At 40.5% G+C, this 20,127-nt stretch overlaps 1 protein-coding gene across 5 annotated transcripts in view; it reads right to left on the bottom strand.

Annotated features, from left to right (window-relative positions):
- The window catches only part of MAP3K4 (mitogen-activated protein kinase kinase kinase 4), a 110,870-nt gene that overhangs the window by 23,355 nt on the left and 67,388 nt on the right, over positions 1-20,127 (bottom strand). For all 5 annotated transcript variants that reach the window (XM_072829956.1, XM_072829972.1, XM_072829966.1 and 2 more), the window contains exons 4-14: positions 18,497-18,739; positions 15,843-15,989; positions 10,862-11,019; positions 8,515-8,631; positions 6,946-7,045; positions 6,760-6,843; positions 5,368-5,634; positions 4,002-4,151; positions 1,898-2,059; positions 1,306-1,439; positions 586-664 (exon numbers count right to left, since the gene is read on the bottom strand). In XM_072829956.1, coding sequence (XP_072686057.1) covers positions 586-664; positions 1,306-1,439; positions 1,898-2,059; positions 4,002-4,151; positions 5,368-5,634; positions 6,760-6,843; positions 6,946-7,045; positions 8,515-8,631; positions 10,862-11,019; positions 15,843-15,989; positions 18,497-18,739 — 1,641 coding nt within the window. The remainder of the gene's footprint in view (positions 1-585; positions 665-1,305; positions 1,440-1,897; positions 2,060-4,001; positions 4,152-5,367; positions 5,635-6,759; positions 6,844-6,945; positions 7,046-8,514; positions 8,632-10,861; positions 11,020-15,842; positions 15,990-18,496; positions 18,740-20,127) is intronic.

Genomic DNA, 20,127 nt, shown 5'->3' with positions numbered 1-20,127 from the left:
AAATTAAACACAAACAACACATAATTTAAAATAATAATAATTTATACCATTAAATTTTTATAAATAAGAGCAAATTAGCATTCAAGTCCCCATAATGCAATGATGTACACAAGCAAGGGACTTCTATAATCGTCTCTACTATTCAGGGGCTAACATGATTGAATTCACATGTTGAACATTGTCTCTTTGAGCTGATGGAATGTCCTGGAATAACAGTGATAATATTTAACATTTGGCATGCTCTTAAATGACACATGCTGAAGTAAAACAGCTAATCCTTATTCTTCATTAAACTGTTAAAAAGCAGCAACTAATAAGTCAGCACTTTATAAAACCTGAAACTGACAAATATTTTAGAAGTGTCAGGCTTCACAGCTAGCCACTGACTTAGTCGGTTGAACAATACTATTATAACAAAAACAGAACGTGGAATATCTTACTATGTTGCTAATAGTGCTTTAACTTTCAGCATTATCATTACAGTTATGAAAAAATATTTAAAAACAACTATTAAAAAATACACAATCAGAAACAGTGATCAACTTATTTCTTTAATTAAAAAAAAAATTCTAGAATATTTCATACCAAGAAGTCATCTTCTGGCAAAGCTGAAATAAAGGCAGGTTCAATGGCTTGTAGAAAGTCAAAACCTTGGGTTGCCCACCTGTTACATGAGAAAGTTCAATAATCACAAAACCAAGAAAATGCTGTAGTAGTTTTAGTCTATACAATACTGAAAAGTAATCTGGAAAATTATAATCTAAAAAAAAATACACTTTTTGTCTTTATGTAAATGCCTGCGGTTGAGTAAATTTACAATGTGTTTTGAGAAAAAAAGGACAAACAGCTTCTTAATAAAGGAACTGGTTACCAATTTGTTTCCATTTATGTTCATAAAAGGCTTAAGTTTCATGAGGGAGGGAAAAAAATTAGCCATCAGGAAGACCTGTCCAGGGAGAATGTGAACTTCCTTAAAGTTCACTCATTATGGAACAATTTTTTTTTAAGTTTTCTAAGAATCATGGAGTTTTTTGGTTAATAGTTTCATTTAAAAATAAAACAAAGCAAAATCCTTTTACTGAAGAGTTCAAAATGCTCCTTTTTGTGTCATCTGCTCAGAAATCTCACATAAAATATACAAATGCAGTACTATCAATCCCACATCCCTCACTTATTCTTCCATTTTCCTGCTTCACAGTCTGCTCCAACTCTCTCTCTTTCTCTCTCTCTTTCTCTCTCTCTCTCTCTCTGCAGTAGGAGTACTGAGTTACTTGCAGCTCTAGGAAACATCTACTTGGTCATTACCTGGGTCTTGTACCTCGACCACTCTCACATTTAGTTAGGACATAGTTCATCCATTTCCGGGCAAAGCTTATATATTTGTCTCCTATCTTCTGTCTAAATTCTCCAGACATCAAACGAACAACTTCTTTATGATACTGTAAGAAGATTTTTGCATAAATCAAAATTAAGTAATGCTACATCTGTTTAAAATGTCATTTTTCTAAAAACAAAAAGCAAACTCCAATTGAAATTGACATATTTTCAAAAGGATAAAGAGTTACAGATAATATTATGTCTTAAAATGCAGTTTCACCAATGTTTTACTAAATTCAAATTATGAATGTACTTTCATGATATTAAGTATCTCTTAAAGAAGGTTTTCAAATATAAGTAGAAAGCTAATGTTAGCACAAAACAAAAACTAGGCAACTCTGACAATTTCAAAGAAAACCAACATTTCTGATCCTCAGCAGTGGGTAAGATGACATTCTTGACTAAGCTGTGATTACAATCAGTAATCTGATTTGCTGTACAAGGTTCATAATACTTTTGGTAAGTAAGCCTCAGAGCAACTGCGAAGTTCACGATTCGTTTCCTCTTATTTTGAACCTACCTCGAACCCAAAGTTGTAGCCCTGAATCATTGCCTCTCGGTAGTACTGTTGCAATGTGACAGACTCTGATTCATCAACTTCCGCATCAAATTCTGAAGTGAACATGTGGTCCACTCGGTCAATGGCATCGCTTATTCTGTTGCAAAGCTCTAGTGCATCATTCTAAAGAGTCCCAAACCATAATTAATCCAAAAAAAGCAAATCACTTAATAGTTAACTATATTATAGAGGAAGATTTTTCTCATCATCACAGACATTAACAATCATTGCAATATATTTTGGTCATACTTATTTTGGTTATTCAAAAATAAAGGAAATGTATTATTTATTTATTCATTATTTTCATCTTTATTTGTATTAGATATTCTTTAACATCTTATGAAATAAAAGAGAAAAAAGCCATTTATAATAATAATGCCTAATGACTATGTGGTCTTTAAATAGATGCTCTCATTCAATATTTTGTGTATCAACCACTAGCTGCTTTTTTGCCCTGGGTGGTTGCTAAAGTATGATTTCAATCTAACAGGAAGACTCTGTATTATCCTCTTAGCTCCCTGCCACTCCCTAGGTTCAGGGGTTCTCAGTTGGGGTCGATTTTACCCCCTTCTGCCAAGGGGACATTGGCAATATCTATTTTGGTTGTCCAAACCTAGGGAGATGGGGGTGAAATCTACTGGCATCTACAGTGTAGAGCCCATAAATGCTGCTAAACATCCTACAAAATAGGACAACTCCCCCCAAAACAAAGAATTATTGACCGAAAATGTCAATGCTGCAGAGGCTGGAAATCCCTGCCCTAGTTCACACTGTTGTCTCCCTAAGCAGGACTACAATCACTCCAAATTGGACCCCCTTCCACTCACTCTTACACACACGTGTATGTACACATGGTCTCCACTGGTAATATCCTAAATACCTTTCCAAACTATTCTCCCTAGATCTTCAACTATTTGATGTGGCTTCGAAAAAATAAAATCCCAAATCTCTCAATAGCCTGATTTTTGCCCACCTGATTTTACCAGCCTTATCTCCCATGACTTTCCACTGTACATACGAAGGTCTAGTCAAGTCAGACTATTTGATATTCAGTGACCAGTCCCAGCACCCTGACCCAGGGATGCCAATGCCCAAATGTTCCTTCCCGGTTTGTATCTTCTGAAATCCTCCAAGCTAAAATGCCCCCATGGTGGCAGCTTCCAGATGTGACCAGGAGGATCTAGCATCTCCCTTCTCAGTACTTCAGTGTCACACTTCAGGTCATACTCAATCCACTGTAAATTCCTTAAGCTCAAGAATAATCAATATCGTATATAATTTTGTACTCCCTGGAGTTCATTGATTTAAATTGAAAGAACAGTCTGCTGCACTGGTATTCGAGTGGGATGGCAACCGACGAGAGAACAAGTTTCTAGGCAAACGAGACAAATCAGATTGACAGAAGAAACAAGGCTTATCAAACTACTTATAGTTTCAAGAACTGCTGCTTCTTCAAGAAATCAAGCCTTACTGTGATGAAGGCATAACTGATGGCTTGTAGAAAAGCGCAGATCAGACCAAAGCCAATGAGCAGAAGGCCAGGTAGGGGTAGTGAAAACAGGAGATAATGGGAAAAGAAGGTGAGGCTCTGGCTTGCCCTGAACTTCGAAGGGCTAGTGCCTGTCTACAACCGGCTGTCTCTACTACATTTAATTTTACTGAATTATCAGTTAAATAAAAGAAAAAAATAAATTTTCTTTTAGATTACACATTACTGACATATATATGGAAGTACCTCTAGCAAATACTTGTCATTGCTAAAGAAGAAAGAAACCTGGATGAGGAGTAAAGAGATCTAAATTCTAGGTAGGCTACTAACCAACCATGTGGCCACTCAGAAGTCACATAACTGGTCCAATTTCTATCCCTTCCAATTCTAACACTTTATGGTTCCAAGACAGATCTGGGAAGTCTTTAGTGAAGACATGGGACAATGTTTATTGGGAAGAGGAAGAATGGTGAGGACCTTGTAAGACTTTGGGTTCCTTGGTTGATATGACACTGTAGCACACAGACCCTTCCACACTAAAACCAAGGGGTTCAGGCGGAGGTGGCAGCGACATACTTTTAACTGCTGTAAAGCTCTGGCGATGACCGGCTGACTGGACGTCTGCTCCTGGCGGAGAGTCATGAGTCCCTCGATGGACTGCTGGAAAGCTTTTCTCTGGATGGTGAGATGTGCAGACTGCATGACAACTAGTAAAAGGTTATCCACCTGGGAGGAGAATTAAGCACAGGACTGAAAATCAGATCCACTTACTGTTTCCCATTCTAGCTCAATCCTTAGTCCAGAACAATGCCAACCTCATCAGGGCTACCAGTAGCTCAGTACTCCTGCAGCAGTATATGTGTATGTGCGTGTGTGTGCGCGTGTGTCGGAGCAGCCTATGAAGCTGGAAAATGCAGGAATAAGAGAGGGTGAGATGAGTGGCCTTCCATGAAACAGAAGAAAACGAGACTTTATTATTTTTTTCTTTTAAGTGACAGTGAGTCACTGTAGGAGTCTGCATAGAAGAGTGTGTGATGTGATCAGTTATATATTATAACGTCATTTTCCAAGTATCCAAAGACACACACACACACACACACACACACACAGGCTTCGAGAGAGGGCAGGTGAGGCTGGAAGCAGGGAAACTAAGTGTGACACTGCAATAGGCCAGGACAGGATGATAAAGTCTGACCCTGGCAGTGGCTCTGGACAGCAGAGAGAGTGTCATTTCCCGGAAATGCTTTGGGTGTGTGAGGGCTGGTGATGACCTGGAAGGGTAAAAGAATTTCTGTTGATTGTCACATTCTGGCTTAAAGAACTGAGTGGACAGAGCACCATTCTCTGAGACAGGGAGCACAAGTGGAGGAGTGGGTCACGTGAAGCCAAAAGGACAGGAAGCCAGGGTGTTCAGCTCTGGCCAAGCTGAGTCTGAGGTGTATATGAGCACTCACCACCAACGTCCGGAGTGAGCACAGAGAGAATGAGAAGACTTCTTAAAGGTTTTAATTAACGAGCTCTACAAACCATCATGGGATCTCTGTAGGGTAGGCAGGTAACAGCCTTTACTACACAGTGTTAACTAACACCAGGTAAACCACAGTGCTCAAAGAAGGAGAATTTCTGAATTACAAATTAAATGAGGGTGATAATTCCTTTTAGATCATGAGTATACTGATTACAGCTGAACTACGTACAGATGTATTTCAAATATTCCAATATAATTTAATATACTTATAGAATTTGAAGGACTATCTTAGTACAAGTTGTAATACAAAATTACTAAAACATTGAGGCCTATTCTTAAGAAGCCCACGCTTGAGATGACTATGGCAGCTAAACCAATCACTCAGGGGCTGCTAACAATTTTTTTTTTAGTAACTAATACCACTTCAACACAGGGATGTGAGCAATGGCTACAGGAACTGGCAGTGACACATACCTGCATGCTTCTCAGGGTGTCGACGGTCTCGACCTGAGGCACAATTTTGACAGGTCGCACTTCCCATGAGGCCCAACTATCCTCTGAATCCCGAGCGCGATCACTCTGCTTGGTTAGCAACAGATAGGCATCAATCAGTACATCATCTGACTCTTTCGAGCAATCTTTTCCTGCGGCTGCATTGAGTAACTGCAAAATAATGTTCTTCTCCTCAGCAAGAGTGTCTGGAACAAACACTTGCAAGTTTTCTAAGCCAGGAATCTGTACCTGCAGAAGAAATGATCCAGAATCTCAGATGAGGGAATGTCACATGCTATAAAAATGTTATTTAAAATAAACAAAACCAGGAAAAGACAAGCAGGTGTGAGAAGGTGTTGAGGGCACTGCAAGAATCCCACTCCAATGTGACTGAAGTCAGGGAGAGCACGGGGGTGCTGTGCTGGAGGCCTGGTAGAGCTTCTCCACCCACTGGGCAATCCTCTATTTTATTGTCAATAAGCAAGAAAATACCCTTCAGAGGAGGAATGCCAGCCTGAAACGACCTCAATCGATGCTACTTTCTAATAATTATGGAAAGTCATCTGACTTGGTAAAAAGACAAATATGGATTCGCTAATCATTCTTGGTGGGGGATCACAAGAAGCCTTTTAAAGATCATTTTAATAAGGATTGTGCAAATCACATATAAGTACAGGTGGGATAAAATCTCCAGTAACAGTATCATACAGAGAATCTACAAGTACTGAAACTCAAATAACTTTAATGGTGGAGCAAAGATAAGGACTCAAAAAGGAGCTCTAGTGATGAGCAGGGCACTGATGGCAGAAGGTCCTGTAAAAAGTCTGAACTCTTTCAGGAAATGTAAAGGTAAAAAACAAAACTACTACTTAAAAATCAATTATCAGAGGCACCTGGGGGGCTCAGCCAGTTAAGCATCTGAACTCAGGTCATGATCCCCGGGGTCCTGGGACCGAGCCCCAAGTCAGGCTCCCTGCTTAGCAGGAAGGCTGATTCTCCCTCTGCTGCTCTCCCCACCCCCCTCCATCGTGCTCTCTCGCTCTCTCAAGCTCTCAAATAAATGAATAAAATCTTTTTTTAAAAAATCAATGATTATTTCATTATTTTGCACTATTTTAGATACATTATTTTAAATACATATAACTAATATTAGTACAAGTAAATATTTGATTACTTTATTTGCATTCTATAAGCAAGTTAGTAAGTCTGAAAAAGTTTGTTTTTCTGATTATTTCACTGAAAAATTATGAGAAAGTCTTATCACTGGAATCAATATATCACCAGCAAAGCCTGCAAAATTTACTATCTGGATCATTAAGAGAAAATTTTCCAGGAAAGGCAAAATATTCCAATTACACCATCTTTAATATTTACCTTAACATACTGTTTTGATTTCAGAACATCCAGAAGGTCTCTAATGGGGGCTGAAAGTATGAACTCTGCTGCTATTTCCAGGTCCTAGAATCACAGTTACAAAGAAACTTCTTTAGGGTTAACTTTAAAAAAAATAATAAGATAAAAGAAAAAAATTGTAAAAATCAATCAGGATTGTGAACTCACCTTTCTCAACATTTTAGCAAATCCAAGCGCCTTGGAGGCTCTTTCTCTAGCTTCGTGAAAAAGCTCCTTCAGAGCTCGACTGATCTCTATAACGGATCTCCTGCAAAGATGATTGAAATCCAGTTAGGGTACGTTAGAGTATATCAAGAAATAGAAATAAGGATGAAGCAAATTCCAAATCATATTAATAAAGACTGAAAAAAATGAGAAAAAGCAATTATTGAAAATGTACTTGAAATATTCAGAAGCTTGCTCTCTTGTGGTTTTTAGAAACCATTTGTATTGTTCAAATAAGTAAGGCACATACAATAACATGCAAATAACAGTAAACTTAATTTTCTAAAGATTTCCTTATAATAACTTCTTGGAGTTTGAAATAAAGTTCTTAAGTTGACTACCAGCTCAGAATCTTACTAAGGAGGAATATATATATACACAATGGCAGGCTGGTAAATGCTTAACAACTGGCTACCCTCAAAGAACTATCGTATGTGGTGTTTGGTGATTTTTGGGGGTGTATAGGCTCCACCATTCCTGCCTGCAGGTTACCAGTGTGACAGCACTGAACAATGACTGAAAAGATGTGTGCAATAGCACTTTTGCTCTCTGGAGCCAGGATGAGCCAGCCCCATCACACCACTGCACATGAGCCCACTTTTTAGATCCATCTCTAGTAAACAATCAGAGCATCATCAGAACTATTCTCTAGTTCGCCATCTTAGATCTCCAATTTTCCCTGCTTATTCTGAATCCATTGTGTTAGCACTCAAAACTGCAGGACCTTCTACAAACTGACTCATTTTGATCCTCAGCTATTGAGCATTGTCCCAGGTAAGAATCTGTGAGGACGCTTCTTGCTTTAACCCTGGCATGATAACATCTCAGGTGTTCTGAAACCCAAAATGTGTTTTTCATCAAATTTTGGATGGTGAGAGAAAACATTTCAGCTCCAGAGAAGTCAGTTCCCCCTGAACATTTCCTAAGGTTGAATCATATGATATCACTAGTAATTGGCCACAAAATATGGCTGATATTGCCAAAAAACAGCAATTTAACCTGATCCAAGCTGAATACTATCTCACAGAAGTGGAGGAAATGCAATAGATGCATAAGCCATAGATTCATGTACTCAAGCTTAAAGTTTAACAGAAGGAATAAGCCACGCATAGAAACAGTAACAACATGCCAAGTATCATAAATGTTATATGCTATGGGGAGTCGGGGGGTGTGTGTAGCAGAAACATAAGTATTTAATTAGAGACATTTCAGGACACAGAGACGAATTCTGTATACTCATTTTTAGTTAACTTACACTCTCCCTCCCTTTTTCTAAAGACACTATTTTCATTAGGCTAACTAAATTCTAAGTTCATCTTCAAAGAAAATTTCATAGAAAATCCTAAGTAAGTAAGACACAAAAATGTAAGGTAAGTAATAAAGAGAAGTCTTCAGGTCTACTATGGAAATTCCTAACACGGTTGAATTTCTGTTCAGAGCCCATTCTAGGCTCATCGCCATGAGCAGAAGTCAGTGAAATAAGGAAGGAGAAGAGAAGGAGTGAGGCTGCACCTTATTTCGTCTGAGGCATTGGAGTCGTCAGCGCTGGTCCAGAACTCTGCACAGCTCTCCTGCAAGCCGAACTCTAAAAAACTCCCTGTTGACTTCAGCAGCATCCCTGCAATGTCACTAGAGAACAAGAACAGGAATGTAAATCAGGGAAGAAAAATGGTCCTCGCTCATTCTACTTCTCGAATAGGACACTGAAAGAGTCACTGAAAGGGTCAGCTACTGTTTTAATAGTCTGAAAATCAGTAACAGAATTTTCTTTTACTATAAAATCATGATGAACGTGAAAAAGAGGAACTTTCCCATTAAGGGTAGGTACCTATCTTTGTTCTATTTCCACAGTTTTATCATAAACTTTAAAATCTTAAACTAGGGATCCCTGGGTGGCACAGCGGTTTGGTGCCTGCCTTTGGCCCAGGGCGTGATCCTGGAGATCCGGGATCGAATCCCACATCAGGCTCCCGGTGCATAGAGCCTGCTTCTCCCTCTGCCTGTGTCTCTGCCTCTCTCTCTCTCTCACTATGTGCCTATCATGAATAAATAAAAATTAAAAAAAAAAAAAAACTATATTCAAAGCAGCTATGTAATTATTATATAAGTGTAATTTTCATCTTAAATGTCCAAAATGGTATAAAATAGTATAAAATAGCCTCAAATATATATCTACAAGATGTTCTTAAAAGCTTAATAAACTAAACAATAGCATAAGAAAACAAAGTGAATTTCTTAAATACAACTGTTTTTCCAAATTTCCCCCACAATTAGCTTTTCATAGTCCATCAACATGACATGTCTCACACAGCTGATGCTTCTCATTGAGTATGCAATCTAACTATGGGCTTAAAATGTAAATCCAAGTGTGTACAACAAATCCAAATGAGTGTAGTCAAGATTCAACAGCAGCTTACTGACCACTTTGCTCAAGGAAAAGAGCTTCTATCTAGTCAAAGAGAGCAGGTATGCATACAGACAGTGTCAGAGGGCTGGAGAGACCAAACTCAGCAGAAGGCCTGGCTACACTGGGCCCCCAGGCTATGCAGAGCAGTGAGTGGTGAATGGTAGTGGGAAGAGGGGCTCAGTTGGGAGAGGAAGGGCAGTTGAGGAAGAACAATGAATATGATCTAAAGAGTTAAGTAAGAGGCCTGGTTGTGAAAAGAAATTGCACAATCTGAAAGGCATAGAGGGTGGTGGGGTAAGACTGAGAAAGCAAGCTGGGGCCATGATGAGGAAGGCCGTGTGTGTCGCGCTAACTGCCTGACCTTCGATTGGTGGGCAAAGAGGCCAGGCTTCAAAAGTAACCAGCGGGTAAGTGACCTGATTACAAATGCATACTCTCTCTTTTTTTTAAAGATTTTATTTGAGAAAAAGTGAGAGCAAGTGAGTGAGATAGAGAAAAAGAGCAGGAGCAGAGGGAGAGGCAGAGGGAGCAGGGAGCCTGACGCAGGACCCAAGGACCAGGGATCAGGACCTGAGCCGAAGGCAGACATCCAGGTGTCCCACAAACCCATCTTCAAGAACAGTAGTATACAAGGATATCCACGAAGAGTTTACTCCACAAATACTGAGTATATGTTATGTACCAAGCAGCAGTGAGCAGAATAGATAAAAATCCCTCCAAAGAACAGAGGAAAAAACAAAAAATAAAGTAAAAAAGGAAAAGATATAATTCAGATATTGTTAAGTCCTATGGAGAGAAATAAAGCAGGAAAGGGAATGAAGATGGACCCCATGAGTAGGAATTTCCATTTTAAAGAAGGTGACACTTAAAGACCTAAAGGGAGTACAAAACAGGTCATCAAAGTAATTGGGGGGAGTGTAACTGGGGAAGAGTAGAGCGACCAGCACATGCAAAGGACCTCAAGTACAAGTGTGCTCAGCCTGGGAACACAATGGAGAAGCCCCTGTGGCTGTGCGGTAAGCCCAGGAGAGCCTAGCAGAAGAGGACAGAACTGCAGTGACAAGTCAGACTATGCCCACCTGATGGGCCACATTCCGGCACTCTCACTCTTCCTGAGGAAGAAGGGAAGCCGTGGAGTAGTTGGAACAGAGGAGAAAATGCTCTGATGTGCATTTTAACAAGATCACTCTGGCTGTGGCCCTGAGAACAGACCAAAGGGACAGAGGAGCCAAATAGAGAGACTCCTTGGAGAGCGCCTGCAGCCATGCAAGTGGGCTCAAAGCAGTGGGGCCTCCCCTCACCACAGTCAAAACTGTCTCCAGACGTTGCCAAATGTCCCCAGGTGGCAACCGGGCCCTGAGAGATGCACACATGCACACAACTGGTTGTCACATTCACACAACCAAACAGGCCGATGGGAAGCAGGCGGCTCAGGCGCACAAGGGCTCCTACCAGAAAAGCTTTCCAGCCTGGGCTTCTCCTCCCCGGATGTAATGGGTTATTTCTTTGGTGAAATTCCACTCTTCTTCTAACAGGTTTTTTAGACTATGGGATGCTTGAGGTAACTGCTGCAGCATTTGGATCCAGCTTCTCATGTAATCAAAATACACCTGAAAATACAAAAACATAATGGGAGATATCTGACAACGGAAGCCAGCAGCTCCCAACCTTCACCTCTGTCAACCCGGAAACGACACATCAGAAGGGCCAGGTGTAGGCGGACACTGAGGCATGCAGCATGGAGAGAAGCAAGAGTCACAGTACTGCTGTCTGATCGAAGATCTCTCTTCAACTGCACAACTCAACTCCTCGGCAATTTAACCCATTATTTACAATCTCTGTACGTTACCAAGAAAATAAAATGTTCACAATGTACATAAAACTTATAAAACAAATCAAAATAATAGCACCCAGAAATGTTCATTATTAACATACTGTGAACATTATTCTTTTAAGAGGTTTGGATCTTTACTTGTGTAACTGCTTATTTTAACTTCAGACAGCATTTTCCTTGAGAAGAAATGAGTACACTTTTCCCACCATCCCTTCCTGACACCCAAATTTTTATGACATTGTTTTTTGTTTTCAAGATTTCTGACATATAAATTATGATTTCTAATCAAAATACCCAGTTTGTATCTACCGTAAGTCCTACGACAACAGCCTTTCCATTCCTAAGTTCTTGTTTAGATTCTCTGCCCTGAGATGTTTAAGGTATTACTCCACCTTTGAATGTTGTGTGTTGTTTGAACGAAGAACCATGACACCGGCCTCACCTCCCGCTGTCCCTGCTCGCCTTACACCCTGAGCTGCCTTGCCTTTTCTCTCCTTGGAGGTTCACAGGACTCTGGATCTAGTCCTGGATCTCAGTGACCTCACCAGGCTACATCTCAGGGTTCACTGGAATGAATGCTTTCTGAAATCCAGTACTAACTTTCAGTATGCAAACCTTAGATCTTTATTTCAAGAAAACTCTTCTGTTGTGTCTTTGGATGCTTCTGGGCCTCCGCCAGCCTGGCTTTGTGGTAGGAATCTGCAGTCTGGGGTCTGCATATGTGGAACCCACAACTTACAGATCTACCATCATCTTTGCCAAATGAAATAAATCCTTTAAATATAAGGCCAGGACTTTCCTTTGGCTTCTCAGAGTGCCACTTCCTCTCCCTGGCCTTCCTTAAATCTGGCCGTCTCCTGAGGACTGCACTTTTCTCTTACAGCCCGAGGGCTGCACGCAGTTGCCATCCTCATGTACATCACTGCTCTCTTCAAACCACTGCTCTTATGTTCTTAGTTAAAACCAAAACAAAAGAAATATCTGCCCCTTTAAGATTTACGTCATCAGACATACCATCGAACCCTCTCCACACACTGTCACCTACTGATTTCCAGCTGCCTGTCCTCCTCCGTCACACTCTGACATCTGACATAGTCTTCTCTCTGCCCCAGGCTCAGCCACCACACACGGTGATTCGCCCCCGTTCTTGTCATTACAGAAGAATCTCTAGGCCTCAAATCATCGATCCAAATAGACTGATTCTAAAACCTCATCTCCTGCTCCCAGTTTTCTGTTCAACTACCACCATGGTGACTGCTCTCTCATTTAAACCTTATCTGAACTCCAGGCCCCGAGTTTCTCTTCTCTCTCCAGGTCATCCCCCTTCCTCCACCCCTGTTCCTCCTTAATCAGCTTACAGCCCACACCGTTACCCTGTCCACTCACTGCTGCTGCCACCCCACACCCTCCCACCTCTCCCTTCCTTTTCAGCTCACTGCCTGCCAAACCCCAAAGCATGATGAGTCCAAAGAGCCCATTCACCACACCCACAACTCAAGGTGATGAGTGTCACAGGACAGGGAGGAGCCACTGCTCTACATATTGTAATCCCAACCACATGGTGTATGTTTCCGGTAATATTTATACCTCCACTCAGCACATTCTCTTTCTCCCTACAGCCACAGTTTGAAACACCTCCATTTTTGTCAAATGGCCAATGCCTACCCTTACTTATCTCACCCCTTCTAACAAAGGAAAAAAAGGCATTAGATATAAAATTCCTCATCTTCTCAATACCAAAAATGCACACCCATATATGACATGCCAATCTTCCTTTTTGAGCAGTGGCCAAGCTGAGCTTCCTCCCAGTCTCAATACTTGTGTTTGGAGACCCACCTGCTCATGGCATCTAAGGAAGCTCACACTATCAATTTCCCTCCTCTCTGATACGCATAGAATTCTATTCATCTCTTTCGCTGAACAAAAACAGTCCCAAAGGCATTCAAATGATCTCTAGTAAGTTCAATTTAAAAACCTCACTAAACCCATAGCCTTCCCTATTAACCCCACTGCCCAAGCCCAGCCTCTGCGGGGAACACCAGCTGTACACATCTCGGCTCTCTCCTTCTAATTCTTCCACAACTATCATCATCTTGTTCATCATTTTCACATTTTCATTCTTTTTATGTAGTTTCCTTGTGTCTATCACATGTTCCTACATCTCTATCGTGTTTAGGTTTTGATTATTTCTAAGGCCAGCACCACAGAAATGTGCTAATAACACCGTTTATAAGCTTCAATGTGGTTTGTTGCCTCAAACACTTGCCCTGGACCTGCACGTATACGTGCTTAGGTTTTCCAAGGATGATGATGTAACACAGAGCAAAGCCCCAAAGTCACACACATTCTGCATCACGACCTGCTAACCACTCTTCCTCTTACCCTATGAGGCTCTCATTCGGCAGTCCTTCTCAGTTAGCAGGCTACATTCAGACAGCACAAGTGTCTCTACTTATGTTCCTCTGTCTTGCAGATCTGCCACCAACAAGTCCTCTACGGGGACTCCTCCTGCCTCTCTCCTGACTGTTCACACCCCCAGATATTCCTATCTGGGCTATGAGATATTCAGAGCTTGTACTCACCCTCATTTCAGCCCAAATTTCAAGGCAAATATAACAGTGTTTTGGTCAGGAAGGAGAAGAGAGCACTGTAGCCAATTTCGTCCTCTACTGAACATGGAATTTCTTTCTTCATTGTTTTTGGCGAGTTGCAAGAGAAGGGTATTGTGGTATACATAATGTGATTGACTTTTGAAAGGCCATTCTTTCCCCCCTTCCTAACAAAATCACTGATTTTGTTTGGGTTCCTCCAGTTTTCAAAACATGCCCCTGCCATTAGCCATCAAGCATACAATTTTAAAATCACTGGTAATTTCTAGCTCTTCATCTGTGAAATTATGGGGATTAATTGTAGCTCTAAGGAGTACTTCACTTACCCTGCACCTCAGATGGCCCATAGATATGCTACAGACACTGAAGTTGAAGGACCTGGAGGGCACAGTTCACCTGCCTGATTCTCTTCCTGCCTCAGTGACTGCATGCTAAAGGGTGCCATGCATGCCTTTATAAAACCACCAAATACAGCAAAGCACTTTTTGTCTTTTTAAACTCCTGCTTTAACCATCCACTGAGAGAGAGAGAAAATAATCTGCTTTTGTTTTTTTACCATGACTTTCCAATGATAAAGACTCTTCTGACATAAGAAATATATGGTATTTCAAAATGTGGCCACATTTTACACTCTCTGGTCTTTTATGCATTCTCCCCAAACAATTAGGAAATCATTTCGAACTCAAAATTATTTCTAATATGTTAGATATTACAAGTCCCAATGCTACCCTCGTTCTTCTTTCTATCTTTCTATGATAGAGGCTAGAAAGCTAAATATTTGAATCTCTAGTCTCCACTACAGTCAAGAGGCATACAAACAGGTCTGGCCAATACAACACAGGGGAAACCTGTTGGGCATGGCTTCCAGGAAAGCTCTCCCTGTTTTGCACTGAGCTGGCAAGGATACTTTTTCCCTTTTGCTCTTTTTCCTTCCTTCTAACCTAAAAAGTGGGGATGCTCTCTGGAGGTGCTGCAGCCATCCCGAGGCAGAATACAGCGAAGTATCACACAACACATGTCTTGAAAACATTCCAAAAACAACATGCCCATGAGCATTGTCATTCTTACATTGTTTCATTGACCTGCCACATGACACAATCATCTGCACATATACTCTAATGAATCCAACCCATATTTGCCTATACTAATACTCTGCCAGGCATGATGAAAGACACGATAACTTCAAGCCACAGCCTCTGGCTTACAAAGCTTCCAGGCCAGTAGGGGAGAGCTGAGAACAGCTGCCCTGAGAGTACACGGGAGGTACAGCTAAGTGCACATTAGGTTGAAGTTGTCAGATAGAGCTTTCCAGGGAAAAGTAAAAGTTGCAAGGAAGTCTTAACTGGGTAGATAAGGAAAAGGGACATGTCTACCAGGAGGGAGTAATATGAGCAAAAGGACAGAGGTTAACAAGCACAAGTAAGCACAACATGTGGTGTGAGAAGCCTGGGGAGCTCCTCTAGGGAAGAGATCAAAGTAAGTCTGCTCCTGCCAGATCACAGTATTTACAATCTCTCCAATGCACGCGGTTCCTCAGCTAAGTCCTGACTCGGGGTAAGAGCTCCCAGATGCCCCCAAGGCTAATTTAGAGGACCGTCTCCAAGTCACCATGGCACCCCAACAGAATAAGAAGCCCTTACTGCTCACTACTGCCTTCCCAGTCCCAGCTCAGGTAGGCCTTACAGAAACGGCTGACGAGAGACAGTTCAATAAACTAGGACCACACTAGGACTCCATTTCTGGGCCATTATGCTGTAAGAAGAAGAATCTTACAGTTAAACAATGAACTAGGGTAAGTTGTCAAAAATTCTAATATAAAGACCACTGAGGATTTAGGAGAAACAAATTTAATCCAATACTAGATGAAAAAATCAGGTTAAAGAAATGTTGCCCTCCTCCCTCACTGGCTCTCTATCTCTCTTGCTCTCTCTCTCTCTCTCTCTCTCTCATGCATGCACACACAAGGATCGCCAACCCCCACGGGTCTCACCATCAGCATTTTGTGCAGGTCCTCCTCAAAGGCGTCGATGTTGCAGTCAGTCTTCTGCAGGTCGGCCAGCACCTCGTGCAGCATGAACTGGTAGTACTGCTTCATCAGAAGGCCGCCCTTTAGCACCTCTTTACACTCCCTCACCAGCTGCAGGAGATGGGCACAAGCTCAGTCACCACACACCCTCACCACATCATCTGGCAGTTTCACACAACTTCCTCTTAATCCTCAAAACCTCTGAAAGTCCTCAAGTATTTTCCAATTCTTCATCAGTTCAGTTTATATAAATACCTTAGGAGTCTTGATTAAGAACAGAATAGTGAAAATAAAAGTAGCTAACGTTATAGCAGCAATACACATACACACAGAATACATCATCCAGGCAAATACTGATTTGTGAAAATATATTCCCCTACAAATACATTTACATAGAAAATAAATCCCATGGAGAAAGATCTATTTCTCTACTAGTTTGAGTTATATAAGACAAGGGATAGGAGAGAAAAATCTTCTAATGAAACTGATGATTTCTGTCCAAAAACACAATACTGATTCACATAAACTTACATGCCACAGAGCATGACAATCTTTGTAATGATTTAGCATAGCAACTACAGTGATTTGTGGTCTTTACCATCAAAAGCCTTTAATCATCACAAAAATCATCCTGAGATCAATCTGATGACATGAGATGGAAGTCCAGGGAAAGCAAATGTAAACAAAAAGCTGAGCACCACCGCCAGGTGCACGCCCTGCAGGTGATGCTGGGGAGGAGAAGGGTTGACACGGGATGACTGACCTTAAAGTCCTTTCATCACAATACTTATCAGATACTATCACAGTATTATTTAAAACAATGGGGATTGGGCAGCCTGGGTGGCTCAGCGATTTAGCACCTGCCTACAGCCCAGGGCCTGGTCCTGGAGTCCCAGGATCGATTCCCACATCAGGCTCCCTGCATGGAGCCTGCTTCTCCCTCTGCCTGTGTTTCTGCTTCTCTCTCTCTCTCTCTCTCTCCCTGTGTCTCTCATGAATAAATAAACAAAATCTTAAAAAAAAGGGAGGGGGGATTAAATAAATTATGATGTACCTATATAGCAGAGCACTACTGTGGCCATTTAAAATCTTATTTTTGAAAAATATTTAAGGGTAAAAACCATACGCATATTTTTTCTTTTACTTGTATGTGTAGGAAAAACAGATGGATAAAAATATACTAAAAGAGTTACAGTGGTTACCTCTGAGTGGCAGCATAATAGGAAAAGTTTTCATTTTTGTCTGTATCATTTTCTGTACTCTTCAAATATTCTAGAATAAATATGGATTGCTCTTATAAACATAATTTCCTCTTTAAAGTATTCTAAAAATAATAACCTACGATAAGAGAGCCATGGCTGGAGTCAAATCTATTAAAAGCTGTTCTGTTCAGATGCAAATTTCTCTGGCAAAGAGGTCACTTAGGTGCTTACAACTGAATCTCTGAATGGTTTTAGCCAAAATATGTTTTATTTTGATTGTAGTAATGCCACATTTGTCTAAGTATTGTTTCTATTTTTAAAAATATTTTAACAAAACTTATTGTTTCATCCTCACAATAGCTCCATTAGCAAAAAGTAAAAAGTAAACTCTGCTTTCTCTTACTAGGTTATATTCCTGAAGTATTCATTTTGTGAGAAGAGAAGTCAGTATTTTACCTAAACTTCCTAAATTACCACCACAATAAGGTGGACAAGTGGAAAGCATGGCCACAGTGGATGGCAGGACAATAACCAGGAGCAAGGTGGTGAGCAGCAGAGCGAGCTCTCTGGTCAGTACTGGACAGAAACTGAAGTGAGCACAGTGGGTTCCATGAGTCACCCCCCTCCCAGCTAGACCCACAAATTCAAGTCTTATTCTGTGCCTATCCTACGGCCTGCGCTTGTCCCCAGGTGCCATCGGTTACCCGGAGCCCATGAGCTCTTGGCCCTTCCAACCCAAGAGGACGGCCACACACAGTCGACAAAAACATACCTTTTTCTTTCTTTCTTTTTTTCAAAATCTGACATATTTATTTTGCATAGTGGATGTCAATATGGGAATATCATAATGTACCAATACAAACAATCTCTGGCATTGACTGTGCTAGATACAACTGCTTCCAGCCATTCCGGTTACCTCTGGAGTATCAAACTCCCTGGAGAATCCCATCCAAGAAAGCAGAAGCTGTCATTACTATTTAAACCATGCAACTGCCTAAGCAAGCAAAAAGTCCAAACATCTCCCCACTGCATACTCAAAAGACATTTATCTATTTCCATGTAACTTAAATAGAACCAAAAAAGAATAAATTTAAGGAACTTAAAGTATTTCTAATGAGTGAATTTTATGTTTCTAATCTCCAAAGACTGATATTAATAGACTATGTCACTTCATAGTACTTTTATATCCTTTTGGAATGAGGAAGTAATGGCGAAAAGGCTGAACCACAATCCTATCTTTGAGGGCTACATGCAAAGAATATTTTAAATTACCCTAAAAAGAGTAGCTTAAAAACAGGTACACTCATTTTTCATTATTTGCAACAATTAAAATCCTCAATCCAAAATAAAAACAAGCCTGTAGAATAGTAGCATTTAGTAATTGCTAAATATTTTTAAACGGTCACTGAAACAGACCTGCTTAATACTTAAGAGAGATGGTTCTCCAGCAGGCCTCTGCTCCAGTCTTAACTTCAGACACTCATGTATCACATTCAGAAGGACTCGACAGAGCACCAGGAAGGCAGGTTCGAAGGAGGGTAAGTCCATGGACTTTAGCTCGTCCCACGACACAGTGCTGCCCTTCTGCTCCGAGGAAGGTGGTGTCCTGGATAACTGCACATAATCGGAACCCCACATGGGGTCTGGAAATTCGGAAAACTATAACAAGAATTCAACAAAGGTTAAAAGAGCATACAAAACAATGTCCCGAGGTTGTGGTTATAAACTATAATTCTCTACAGTTTACTGGTAATCTACAAAATCACAATTTTATAGGTACAATAATCTTTAGACTGATTCAACATTTTCAACATATAACTTAGAAGTTCTAAAAGTAATAGAAAATCATAACAAGAACATTATAATTTTTTATCAAAAAAAGCATAGTAGAAAAAGAATCATGTTCATCATTTGCATCATATATTTTATCATCATATTTGAAATGATTAGAACACTTTATTTTTAAAGTTATATATAGTATTATCCACAACTGTCTCCAGACTGAGAAAATAAGAAATTATTGAAATTTGAGGAAAGGTTATAAAACCAGGGAGCCATTTACATAAACATAAAAACCAATTCTTCTGTCCGTTGCTCTCTTGAGCTACACCAAAAGATGCTGAAATAAAAATATTCATAAAATTGACCCGGATGGTCCCACTCAAATGTTATTCGACATTCCTGGGAATCTCAGTGTTGCTCACCCTTTCTCAAATTCCTTATGCTTTTCTTCATAAAGTAGGGAATTTAGAGCTTTCCCCACTATCCTTAAACCCTGGCAACATCATCCTGACTAATCATATTCAAAGACGTTCCCCTCTCCCTTTACTGAGAAAATGAGGCCAACAAAATTCAAAAATCTCAAATTCTCATCAATTAATTTTTTTTCAAAGAGTTATCCATTCCAGAGAGAGAAAGAGAAAGAGAGCAAGAAAGAGAGAGAGAGAGAGAGCATGCACGCAAGCAGGGGAGGGACAAGCAGACTCCACGTGGAGCATGGAGTCCGACAAAGGGCTGGATCTCAGGACCCTGAGATCTGAGATCATGACCCGAGCCAAAACCAAGAGTCAGATGCTTAACGAACTGAGCCATCCAGGTACCCCTCAAGTTCTCTTCAATTTAAAACATCACCAATTATAGCCATTCTGCATCCATGTCATTCATATCTATGTTCCCCGTCATTTAGTGAACTCTTAACTTGTCTCCTCTACTCACATCCTCTTATGCTCAACACATATTTCTGCATTTAAATTAATACATACTTCAGTTTCCCATAACACAAGAATTTTTAAAATAGCACACCATTTTTAACATGTGATCAATGTGGTTAAGGTTAAAACATGTCTGTTTAAAAGCTTTAGGCAATATAAATGCATGTTTTCCTCTGGTATAGAGAACGATCTCAGATTAAAGGTTTATTTAAAACTCTCTAAAACTCAGCAAACATTCTCTGATAAAATTCTAAAGAATTCTTCTGGCATTCTCTAGAGTTCCAGCCCGTTCATCCATGCACTATGGGCTCACTGGGAAAGGAACAATCCCTTCTG

This window comes from Canis lupus, chromosome 1 (assembly GCF_048164855.1).
Source record: "Canis lupus baileyi chromosome 1, mCanLup2.hap1, whole genome shotgun sequence".
Classification (NCBI taxonomy): Eukaryota; Metazoa; Chordata; class Mammalia; order Carnivora; family Canidae; genus Canis; species Canis lupus.
Note: the sequence above shows the minus strand (reverse complement) of the source record. Positions and strands in the feature narration are given on the sequence as shown.